At 54.8% G+C, this 12,640-nt stretch overlaps 1 protein-coding gene across 3 annotated transcripts in view; it reads right to left on the bottom strand.

Moving 5' to 3' along the window:
• KATNIP (katanin interacting protein) overlaps nt 1–12,640 on the bottom strand; it is a 198,132-nt gene that overhangs the window by 44,349 nt on the left and 141,143 nt on the right. For all 3 annotated transcript variants that reach the window (XM_066383111.1, XM_066383112.1, XM_066383113.1), the window contains exon 15: nt 3,143–3,280. In XM_066383111.1, coding sequence (XP_066239208.1) covers nt 3,143–3,280 — 138 coding nt within the window. The remainder of the gene's footprint in view (nt 1–3,142; nt 3,281–12,640) is intronic.

The raw sequence follows: 12,640 nt of genomic DNA, 5'->3' as shown, positions 1-12,640 counted from the left end.
CAGAAGGAAGGTTCCAGATCTTTCTTAAGACAGGCAGCCATTTCCAAGCAGAGTGGGCAGAAGAGACGGTCTCTCTGTCCCGTGGGGTCTCATGATGTGAGTCCCAGCTCTGTCATCTATGGACGGGGACGGCCACCACCCGCCCGGCAGATCTGCTGGGGGTTCACGGAGATGAGGCATCGGTTCAGCCGCTTGTCCTCACGTCAGACAGTCACCGAGGGCCTCACGCCCGCTGGCACCGCAGCGCCGGGGGGACAGGCGGCCGGGACAGCACGGCAGCTGTCGGCTGTCTCCCACGTGCTGGCCTCCGGCCTCCAGGCCCTTCCTTCCCCCACGGGTCCCTCTCCCCTGGGCCAGCGCACCCCCACCGAGTCACCTCCCCGGGGGAAAGGTGCCCAGAGAGCTCGCCTGGGGATGTACGGCAGCACACTGTCCAGCACCTCTCACAGTCCCGACAAGCCGCGGCTGGATTAGCCCTCCGCTTCTGACTCTCCGTCCTTGGATTCCCGTACACAAAGCACTGCGTGAACAGGCCGTGTCTCTCAGGCTGAGCGACACTTCCTATAAACTGTCATTTGATCTCCGCTAAAATACGCAGTCGTAGCATTCTCCGGGGAATATTAAATCAAACCAACCTGCAGTGGCATTCGTTTGTGCTTTCTGCCCCTGGGGAATCCTGGCCAAGGCCTGACACGTGCACGCCCCGGACGGCGCCCCCCACGCGGGACTGCAGTCCTCTGCGCTCCAGCCTGCGTCGGCCTGGGGCGCAAACCCCTGCAGCTCGCCGCAGACCCCCGCCGCCCCGGCCTCTGTCTCGGTCTCAGCACGCAGGGACTGCTGAGCACAGGTTACGGAAGAGGCAGCCTCGGCCGAGAGGAATGAGACTGATCTCCTTGGTAATCCGGCCCAAATAATCCGCTTTTCTTGGCCGAGATACACACTCAGCGGCAGGGCCGAGTGACAGGGCACCGGCCTGGGCAGCTGCACCGTCCCGTTCCCGGAAGATGCCGGTGACCAGCTGCCAGGAAGCCCCCGGCGGACTCGGGCACGAGAGGGCACGGCCCGAGACGCTGGGCGGGCGCTGTGGCCATGCAGGGCTGGGGCTGCGTTCGGGGTCTGGGGACAGCCCCTGAGCACACAGGGGGCCAGGGCCGGCCCGTGGGGAAGGGCAGGCCGACACCCTCACAGACACTGCCTCACTTATTCCAGTGCTCTGAACTCATCCTTAAAATTTAACTTTAGGTATTTATTTTTTTAAAAACTCAAAAAATAAAAATCAGAGAAAGCTTTCTGCCACTTCTCTGAGCAGCGCCGTGGGTGAACACTGCCCACCAGGACAGCGCCTGACCCCTTGGCGTCCAGAGCCCCAGAGCAGGGGACACTTGTCTCTCAGGCAGCCGGCAGAGTGGGAGACCGGGCGGGGGGCTGGGGGAGGGGAGGAGAGGAAGGGGGGAGAAGCAGACTCTCCTGGCTGATCCCCACATCTACCCGTAACCTGCGCATGACTGCGAAGTGCCCGCACGCTCCTGCTCTCAGTCTCTCGTCTGGGAACCAGAAACCCAAGACCACAGCCTCCCCTTTCCCGGGGAAAGGACGCGTCATTCCCTCGACGACCGCGCACTTCTTCGAACAGAGAGGTGGGTGCTGGAGGCGACACAGGCCCTGCTCCCAAGAGGCCCACGGTACTGTGGGGATGTGCAGGGTGATGGGACCTACTCATGAGTTCCCGGAGCAGTGCAAAGGTCAGGCTGGCCTCCTAGAGAAAGTGACCACCTAGGTCCTCTGGAATCGGAGCAGGCACTTTGAGTTGAGCCAGACGGAAGATGCCAGAGACTTCAGGCGGAACGACCGTGGAGGTGAGTGAAGAGCTCAGGCATGTGCTCCTTCAGGTACCTCCCCTGAGGCAGGCCCCCTCCAACATGCCCCAGGGGTTACTATGGGGGGGGGGCAGGCCAGCTCCAGCCCGTAGATGAGTTTAGTTTGAACAGTACGGTGGTTTCAAAAGACTTTAAGTTAGCTACTGACATTCACAAAGCAGAAAGGCGCATAGCAGAGTCCAGCTTTCCAGCTCCCTGGGGATGCCTGGAAGACCCAGCAGCGTGGCCGGCGTTCCTGCGTGGCAGCCATCAGGGGACGCTCAAAAGCAGCCTGTGCTTGCCCGTGTGCCACACTCCCCACCATGCCCTACTGTCCCTCTAATAATACTGAGGTTGAGCTCAGATTGGGGTCCCAGGTATCCTCTCTCCTGTCCTATCGCTTCTCTTACAGCAGATTGGAAAGGGAAGTAGAACAATTTTCACCCCCATGTCTGCCATCAGAGGGCACAGAACACGGGCGGAGGGCTCCCGTCCTGCCCCACCGCTGAGCTCCCGCCGGGCCCCAGGGGGCTTCTGTTTGAAACCCTTGGTACCCTGGCCCAGCTTTCTCAAGGACTTCACCACACTGCGCTCTACTTCCGCGTTTACTCGTCTGCCAGCGTTTAGACCAGGGGTCTCAAACTCGCGGCCCGCCGAACAATTTTGTGCGGCCCGCAGACTAATCCACGAAGTTGAAAATATTTTGGATAAAATTAAGTAAGCCTGAAGGACAGGATGAGGGTCCAGCTGCAGGTAGTGGGGGGGGGGGGAGAGGACAGGTTCTGAAGCCAGAGGGGCTGCACGGCACAGAGCAGGGCCCACGCACGAAGGAGCTGGCCCACCTGGGCGCTGCCCTCGACCTGCTGAGTCGGACCCTGCGGTTCAACACGGTCCCGACCCACCTCAGTCATTGTGGGCTACGGTCTGAGAACTGCTGTCTCAGCGAATGGGCCTGGAGTCTGACTGCAGGGGTTCCGATCCTCACTGGCTGTGTGACCTGGGACACGTTACAGAACCTTTCTGTGGGTCCGCTTCCTTATCTGTTACCAAGCTCCCGTTAGTCTTTTTCCAGCTCCCCCAAAGGGTGGCCCGATTGTGCGCCCCAGACCTCCGAGCGGGGATGTCCCCGACCGGCTCCGTGCAATCCCCCCCCCCCCCGCAGGCGTTTACTGGCCCAGCAGGGCCTCCTTGTGCCCATTTCACCATTTCAGTGCTGAGGCTCTCAGGCAGCACTAAGTGCTCCCATCAGTCAGACGCCCGGGGAGGAATCGGAGCCTGGTACTTACGCCATCAGCTGTCCAGTAATTCCAAACCCTGATCGTGGCCAGACGGAAGGTGGGCAGCAGCCGGGCGTTGCGGACGACGAAGAAGAGCTGGAGCGGCCGGCGGAAGGGGCACATCCACGGGGAGCAGTCCTGGTTGCCCTGGGACACGGGGGGGTGGGTCATGACCCGGCTGCTTCTCCCCACAGCACGCCAGCCGGGACTCTCCCCAACCCAAACCCAGAGAGGGCCCAGGGCAGGCGGCTGGCGGAAGGGGCACATCCACGGGGAGCAGTCCTGGTTGCCCTGGGACACGGGGGGGGGGGGGTCAGGACCCGGCTGCTTCTCCCCACAGCACGCCAGCCGGGACTCTCCCCAACCCAAACCCAGAGAGGGCCGAGGGCAGGCGGCTGGCAGAAGGGGCACATCCACGGGGAGCAGTCCTGGTTGCCCTGGGACACGGGGGGGAAGGGGGGTCAGGACCCGGCTGCTTCTCCCCACAGCACGCCAGCTGGGACTCTCCCCAATCCAAACCCAGAGAGGGCCCAGGGCAGGCGGCTGGCAGAAGGGGCACATCCACGGGGAGCAGTCCTGGTTGCCCTGGGACACGGGGGGGAAGGGGGGTCAGGACCCGGCTGCTTCTCCCCACAGCACGCCAGCTGGGACTCTCCCCAATCCAAACCCAGAGAGGGCCGAGGGCAGGCGGCTGGCAGAAGGGGCACATCCACGGGGAGCAGTCCTGGTTGCCCTGGGACACGGGGGGGAAGGGGGGTCAGGACCCGGCTGCTTCTCCCCACAGCACGCCAGCTGGGACTCTCCCCAATCCAAACCCAGAGAGGGCCCAGGGCAGGCGGCCGGCGGAAGGGGCACATCCACGGGGAGCAGTCCTGGTTGCCCTGGGAGGGGGGAGGGGGTCAGGACCCGGCTGCTTCTCCCCACAGCACGCCAGCAGGGACTCTCCCCAACCCAAACCCAGAGAGGGCCCAGGGCAGGCGGCTGGCGCCCTTCCCCACGTAACCTGGGGTGGGGAGAAGGTCTTCAGTCTCACCACGTCGGGACTGACCCTCGTCCCTGGTTTAAAGCTGCCGCTCGGGCCCTTTACCTCCGCCACCCAGACTGAATTTGAAATGCGGCGGGCTTTATTTTAATTGGCTTTGAGGAAGGCTCTGGGGGCCGCGGGGCCCCACAGGGAAGGACGGGAGGAGAGCCCCTGCTCGCCCTAGCTGATGAACTGTTCCCACTCCTCCTGTCCTTCTCCCCCTGGAAACTCAGTGCTGTCACCCCCACTGCTCGCCCTACCTGATAAACCTGGAAAACAGTTTCCTATGTCCTTCTGTAAAACCTCGTCAAATTTTAAGACATGAAATAGAAAAGAAAGAAACCGGCTCAGGCATTTGTTGGGACGGGGCCACCGCACTGAGCCGCGGGAGTCATTCTGTCCCTCTCCGGACCCCAGGGGACAGCTTCCGCCAGCTCGCCGGCCAGGGTGGCCTTGGCAGGGGGCAGGGGGCAGGAAAGCCTCACTGTCATTCACACCAACAAAATTCTGTCACGAGTGTTTTTGGATAGAGATAGAAAGACAAATCAGGGGAGTAGCCGCAGCTCATGGCCTCCGCCCGGTCTCTTCGGATGCCTCTCCCGCCCTCTGTCCAGACCCAGCTCCTGGCGGCTGGCAAACGTCTCCACACCGGCCGGCCTCTGTGCCTCTGCACAGGCTGGGCTCTCGGGGCCCCACGCCTCCTGCCCTTCTCCCCCTGGAAGTTCAGTGCTGTCACCCCCACTGTCACCCTTCCCTCACACAACCCCTCTCTCCTTGCAATGCCCGGTTAGCGTTTCCCTCGGTGTTCCGCAGTGACCTGTGCTCAGGGCCAGGTCTCTACCCCCACGCTCAGCTGGGAGCTCCCGGAGGGAAGCGGCCGTGTCACGTTCATTCTAGAACCCTCAGCATTCAGCACAATTCCTCGGCACATGATAAATGTCAGACACGCTTTGTTGAATGAATAAATGGATAAGTGCAATTTATCTCCTAATAGCTGTCCTCTTACTGAGACTTTAAAAAGACTGTAAACTGAATCTGCCCTGCACAGCTATTTTGTTTGGCTCATGAATGTTCTTTAAAAAAAAAGAAAGAAAGAAAGAAAAAATGCCAAATTCACTGCCAACACTTCAAGATGGGGAGAATTCCCCTCCTCCCAGCTGGATTCCTGGCTCTTCTGCAGATTTGGAAGCACGGGGTCCCTGACATCCACAAGGGGGTGCTCTCTGGTGCCCCAGTCCCCACCACTCCCTACCGCCCTACTCCCGGCTCCCTTCCCTCGTTACGCCTCTGCCTGGCCCCTGCGGACATGTGAGCTCAGGGTCTCTGCTTAGGGACTGAACAGTTGCAAGTCCCATGCGCCCATAAGCAACCACCGCATCTCTGGCACTGACTGAGGTTGTCCCTCTTATTAAATAGGATCATCACCCCGTATTTGAGAATGTCTCAACAGACTCGTCACCAGGACCGTGCCTGCTAAATGGCAGTGTCAGGGAGGGAGGAGACTGGCCGACTCTGGGGTCCTGCCAGCCCCCAGGGGACGGAGGCCCAGGCTCCAGCTGCAGGAAGAACAAAGGCGGCTTGTTCCAGTGACAACAGTGCTTTTCAGGGGGAGGAGGCTGCCTTTGTTACGGGGGAGGGACGAGTTCAAGGGGTTCTGCTTATTCTGGCGTGTTTCTCAGGCTCTGCCGAGCTTCTGGAGCTCTGGGCATCTGCGAGGGGGCACACTGTCACCTCTCAGAACCCGCAGGGGAGGCTCAGGCCGTCACCGACGTGGGGCCTCAAATGGGTCACTGTGGCTGCCTGGAAAAGGCAGAGACTGGAGGCTGCCCCTGGACGCTGGGGAGAGGGCTGTAATGATTTCCCTTCTCAGTTCTGTCAGCAGAAGGAACAACAGGAGGCCTAAGTGGGAATCACAGTGTTCAAAGTCCAGGAACAAAATCTATAGAGAACTCAGGGTGGCGTTAGCAACCGAGAGCCTTCTGATGTCTCCTTTCCACGGACGAGCCCCCGAGAGCAAGGCTGACGGGCAGCTGCTGCGGGCTGACCCACGCCCGGGTGCCGCGGGCGGCCCCGGCACCGCGGCTGGCTGCGCACCCGCCCATCGCCGGTGGTAGGAAAGACGGTGGCACAGAACGGGGTCCCCGCGCGCTGCCCCTGCTGTCACAGCCCTGGCAGGCGAGCCAGCCCTGACACCTGGTCACGGAAGGAAGACCGGAGCGCAGCAGGGCGTGCAGGCTGCCCACGCGGTGCAGTGAGGGTTACACCCAGGTTTAACTCATCGATTCTCTCTCTCTACGGAAGCATTCTAGTGGAAGGAGCCCACTCAGACAGCGAAGGAAATGCAGCAGCGTGGGGGAGACAGAGGGGCAGGGCAGCCCACCAGCCACCCCTGTGGGCACCACCAGCCACCCCTGGGGGAATCCGGGAGCCGGCGTGGGGAAGAGAGAGGGGCAGGGCAGCCCACCAGCCACCCCCGTGGGAATCCGGGAGCCGGCGTGGAGGACGCCGCCTTAGAGAGACTCCGCCCACAGGGCAAGGCCCGGTGCTCTTCCTCAAACGGGCTCTTCCCGGTGAGTCTGCACCTGCTGCGTGGGAGGCAGAGTGGGCCCTGCAGCCCAGAAACATTCCTTTGCTGGAGAAACGTCAGGCCTGGTGGTTTGAAGGGCAGGTTGCGTGCACCGAAGGGGGAAGAGCAAGGGGCTGAGGGCGGCACGGGCAGGCCTACCGCGCATGCGGCCAGCAGACCCGGGTCCGCCGAGCACGCGGCCAGCAGACCTGGGTCCGCCGCGCACGCGGCCAGCAGACCTGGGTCCGCCGCGCACTCAGCCAGCAGACCCGGGTCCACCGCGCACTCAGCCAGCAGACCCGGGTCCACCATGTGCAGCAGGCACTGAGGTAGACGTGGGGGAGACTAACGAGTGTGAACACCAAGGAAAAAACAAATCAAGCAGGGATGCATTTGATGATGAAAACAAGCAAGAATTACTCATGCCCAACAGAAGGGTTATTTTTAAATGGATGGTCGAGGAAGGCCTCCCTGAGGAGGTCATTTTCTAACTCCTCAACAAAGGTGCTTTTTCTCTTCCAGCATTGACCTAACACAGATCCACCCACCCTCAGGGAGATGCTGGTCTGCCCTCAGAAGGAGGCCCAGTCTTATAAATCATTACAATAAAACAGGAAGAAACTACTGATACACACAACAATTTGGACAGATGTCAAGGGCATTATGCTGAGTGAAAAAGTCAGTCTCAGAATGGTTACAATACAGTATGATTCCATTTCTATAGCATTCTCAAAATAACAAAGACGTAGAGGGCAGATCAGTGGTCACCAGTGTCAGGGACGGGTGAGGGGAGGTGTGACGATGGAGGGTTGCAGGGGGAATTCCTTTGTGGTGACAGGACTGAGCTGCATCTCAGTGTGGTGGTGGTGGTGGTGCTACAAATCTACACGCAGCAGAACTGCACAGAACGTGCACATACACATGCACATGCACACAAATGAGTAGGTGAAGGTCTGCACGCTATCCCAGTGTCAGTTTCCGGGTTGATGATGCACTATGCTTACAGAGGATGCTACCCCTGGGGAAGTTAGCCAAGGGCACGTGGGACCTTTCTATGCTTTTCTAAAACTTGAGACATGATTCACATATATAAAGTCACCATGTCAAAGTATGTATACAATTCAGTAGTCTTGGGGGGTTTTTGTATATTCACAAGGTTGTGCAACCCTCACCACCATCTCCTTCCAGCATGTTTTATCACCCCAAAAGACAGCCTGCCGCTTGAGCAGCCGCGCCCCATTCCTGCCTCCCCTCAGCCATGGCGACCACTAATCTACTTTCTGTCTCTCTGGCCTTCCCTATGCCGGACATTTCCTGTGAATGGAATCGTACAATCTGTGGCCTTCTGCGATCGGCTTCTTTCATCTGCATGATGTTTTCCAGGCTCATCCACGTTGTAGCACGTGGCAAAACTTCATTCCTCTTTATGGTTGAATAATATTCCATTGTAGGCACACACCAGATTTTCTTTATCCATTCACCAGTTGATGGATATTTGGGTTGTTTCTACCTTTTGGCTATTGTGAATAATGCTGCTGTGAACGTCTGTGTACAGGACTTTGTGTGAAGGTGTTCTCAATGCTCTTAGGTACAGAGATCTGGGAGTGTTGCTAGGTCACATGGGAACACTACATTAACCCTCTGAGGAACTGCCCAACCATCTTCCCCGGCGGCTGTCCCTTCCTTTTACCTTCTCACCAACAAGGTATGAAGGTTCCAATTTTTTCTACATGCTCACCAATACTTGTTTTCCTTTCGCTTTTCTTTTAAAAAAAAAAAATTATAGCCATCCTAGTGTGTGTGAAGTGGTGTATCTTTGTGGTTTTGATTTGCATTTCCCTAAGGACTAATTAGTGATGTGGAGCATCTTCTCATGTACTTGTTGGCTATTTGCGTATTTTCTCTAGTTAAATGCCTATTCAAAGTACTTTGGCCATATTTTAATTGGGCTGTCATCTTTTCATTGTTGAGTTTACGAGTTTCTTTTTTTTTTCTTTTTTACATATCCTGGATACTAGACTGTTACCAGATATATGATTTGAAAATACTTTCCCTCATTTGGTAGACTGTCTTTCCACTTTCTTGAAAGTATCTTTTGAAGCAAAAATGTTTTTAATTTTGATGACGTCTGATTTATCTATTTTTTTTTTCTTTTGTTGCTTGTTCTTGGGGTGGCGTATCTAAGACTCCACTGACAAATCCAAAGCTATGAAGATTTACACCTATGTTTTCCTCTAAGAGTTTTATGGTTTTAGTCTTATATTTAAGGTCTTTGGTCCACTGAATTAGCTTTTGCACATGGTGTGAGGTAGGGGCCCAACCTCATTCTTTTTTACATATGGAAATCTAGTTGTCCCATCACCACCTGTTGAAAAAACCATTCCTAACTCATTGAATGGTCCTGGCATCCTGTTGAAAAACCAGCCCTGGACAACTGGCTCAATGGTAGAGCGTCAGCCTGGTGTGTGGATGTCCTGGGTTCGATTCCCAGTCAGGGCACACAGGAGAAACACCAATCTGCTTCTCTATCCCTCCTCCTCTCACTTCTCTCTATCACTCTCTCTCTCTTCCCCTCCTGTAGCCATGGTTTGATTGGAACGAGTTGGCCCCAGGCACTGAGGATGGCTCCATGGCCTCCACCTCAAGCATTAAGAAGAGCTCAGTTGCTGAGCAACGGAGCAATGCCCAGATGGGCAGAGCACGGTCCCCCAGTGGGCTTGCCAGGTGGATCCTTGTTGGGGTGCATGAAGGAGTCTGCCTCCCCTCGTCTCACTGAATAAAAAAGAAGAAGAAAAATCAACTGACTATAGACGTGTACATTTATTTCTGGACTCTCAATTCTGTTTCACTGGCTCATATCCATCCTTACACCAGTACCACACAATCTTGATCACTGTAACTTGGTAGTTTTGAAATTGGAAAGTGTAAGCCCTTCAACTGTTCTTTTCCAGTGTTGTTTTGGCTATTCTGGATCCTCTGAATACATTTTAGGATCAGCTGGTTAATCTCCACAAAAAAGGCAGGCAGAATTTTGATAGGGTTGCACTGACTCTGTAGATAATTTGGGAAGCATTGCCATTTTAACACTGTTAATTTTTCCAATCTATGAACCCAGATGTCTTTTCATTTATTTAGGTCTTTAATTTCCCTCAATAATATTTTGTACTTTTCAGTGTAGAAGTCTTGCACTTTGTTGGTGAAATTTATCCTTAAATATTTTATGCTTTTTTGATAATATAACAAACACAATTGTTTTTCTTAAAATCCTTTTTAGACTCTTCATTGCTAGTGTACAGGTATACAATTGATTTCTGTATATTGATCTTTTATCCTGTAAACTTGCTGAACTTAATTTTAGCTTGACCAACAATATTTGTGGATTCTTGAGGATTTTCCATTGTTCCTGCTCTGGGCGTTGGCGGGGGGAGCTTTCAGTCTTTCACCATTACCCATGCTGTTGGCTGTGGGTGTTCCTAGATGCCGTCTGTTAGGTTGAGGTTATGTCTGTCCTTGGCTTGCTCTTTTTATCATGAAAGGGTATTGAGTTTGGTCAAAGGCTTTTTCTGTGTCTATTAAGATGTAATGTGGTTATGTTCTCCTTTATTCTATTAATATATTGATTACGTTTTTTATGTTGAAAAACCTTGCATTCCTGAAATAAACCCCACCAGGTCTTGAGGTATAAGTATGTTTTACACTGCCAGACTCAGTTTGCTAGTGTTTTGTTGAGGGTATTAGATTTTTCTGCACAGGGGATGTTGGTCTATAGTTTTCCTGTGATATCTTTGTCTGCTCTTGGTATCAGGGAAATACTGGCCTCATTGAATAAGCTGGGAAGTAGTCCCTCCTCTTCTGTATTTTAGAAGAATATGTGAAGAATTGGTGTTAATTCTTTAAATAGTTAGTAGGATTCACCAGTAAAGTCCATCTGGTCCTGGGTTTTCCTTTGTAGAAAGCTTTTTGATAACTAATTCAATCGCTTTACTTGCTATAAGTCTATTCAGATTTTCTATTTCTTCCTGAGTCAGTTTTGGAATCTGTGTCTTTCTAGGAATTTGTCTATTTCATCTACAAGAATCTGTTTTGTTAGCATAGAATTATTCATAATATTCCCTTTAATCATTTTTATTTCTGGAATGTCTGTAGTAATAGCCCCTCTTTCATTCCTGAATTTAGTGATTTGAATCTTTCTCCTTTTTTTTCTTGCTCAGTTGAGCTAAAGGGTTGTTGTTTTGACCCTTTCAAAAAACAACCTTTGATTTCACCAAGTTTTCTCTATTGTTCTTCTACTTTCTGCACTACTTTTTTTTTTTTTTTTACAATTTTCTGTGAGTCTATAATTATTTCCAAATAAAAAGTTCAAAAACTGTATAGTGCGCCTGACCAGGTGGTGGCACAGTGGATAGAACATCGGACTGGGATGACGAGGACCCAGGTTCGAGACCCCGAGGTCGCCAGCTTGAGCGTGGGCTCATCTGGTTTGAGCAAAAGCTCACCAGCTTGGACCCAAGGTCATTGGCCCGAGCAAGGGGTTACTAGGTCTGCTGAAGGCCCGCGGTCAAGGCACATATGAAAAAGCAATCAATGAACTAAAGTGTCGCAATGTACAACAAAAAACTAATGATTGATGCTTCTCATCTCTCCATTCCTGTCTGTTTGTCCCTGTCTATCTCTCTCTCTGACTCTCTCTGTCTCTGTAAAAAACAAACAAACAAACAAACAAAAAACAAAGAAAGAAAACTGTATAGTGCACTTTCATGTACATGGGACAGTGTGGAGAGGACAGGCAAGAACATACAGATTTGTGAGCAAGACAGGTAACGGACAGGTGAGCAAGGTCATTTCTTGCAGTGAGAAGTGCTCTGAAGAAAATAAGAAAGGGAGACGTGATGGAGACTGGGGCGAGGGGCGGACAGGACTCCTCCTGTTTGGGGGGTCAGGGAGGTCTTGCTGACACAGCAATATCTGGGCTGAAGTCTGACTGAGGATTGCTGGGTGCCAGAGGAGGGGGGACAGCCCAGGAAGGCTCTCAGAGGAGGCTCGGGCAGCTGTGCACCGTGTGGGGGTGCTGGAGGAAGAAGTGATGGGGTGCAGGCCAGGGAGCCAAAACTTGGGTTACAGACCTCCGAAGTCTGATTTACTCAAGAAGAGGCGTCAAGCAGAAAGTTACCCTTTCAGTCAGGGACTCCGAGGAGCAGACAGGTCTGGGTGTACAAATCTGGAGGCTTCTTGGGCCTGGGTAGGCCATAGGAGATGATGCGGGGAGGAAGCGAGCAGGCTTCAGCCCGACGTGGTGTCCACATCTTCCGGCACACCCCCGACGTGGTGCCCACATCTTCCGGCACGCCCCCGACGTGGTGCTCACATCTTCCGGCACGCCCCCGACGTGGTGCTCACATCTTCCGGCACGCCCCCGACGTGGTGCTCACATCTTCCGGCACGCCCCCGACGTGGTGCCCACATCTTCCGGCACGCCCCTGGCACGCCCCGAAGTGGTGCCCACATCTTCCGGCACGCCGCCGGCACACCCCCGAAGTGGTGCCCACATCTTCCAGCACGCCCCCGAAGTGGTGCCCACATCTTCCGGCACGCCCCCGAAGTGGTGCCCACATCTTCCGGCACGCCCCCGACGTGGTGCTCACATCTTCCAGCACGCCCCTGGCACGCCCTGAAGTGGTGTGCCCACATCTTCCGGCACGCCGCCGGCACGCCCCCGAAGTGGTGCCCACATCTTCCGGCACGCCCCCGAAGTGGTGCCCACATCTTCCGGCACGCCCCCGACGTGGTGCCCACATCTTCCGGCACGCCCCCAGCACGCCCCCGAAGTGGTGCCCACATCTTCCGGCACACCGCCGGCATGCCCCCGAAGTGGTGCCCACATCTTCCGGCACGCCCCCGACGTGGTGCCCACATCTTC

The sequence above is a fragment of the Saccopteryx leptura genome, chromosome 4 (assembly GCF_036850995.1).
Source record: "Saccopteryx leptura isolate mSacLep1 chromosome 4, mSacLep1_pri_phased_curated, whole genome shotgun sequence".
In the NCBI taxonomy this organism is placed as follows: domain Eukaryota; kingdom Metazoa; phylum Chordata; class Mammalia; order Chiroptera; family Emballonuridae; genus Saccopteryx; species Saccopteryx leptura.
Note: the sequence above shows the minus strand (reverse complement) of the source record. Positions and strands in the feature narration are given on the sequence as shown.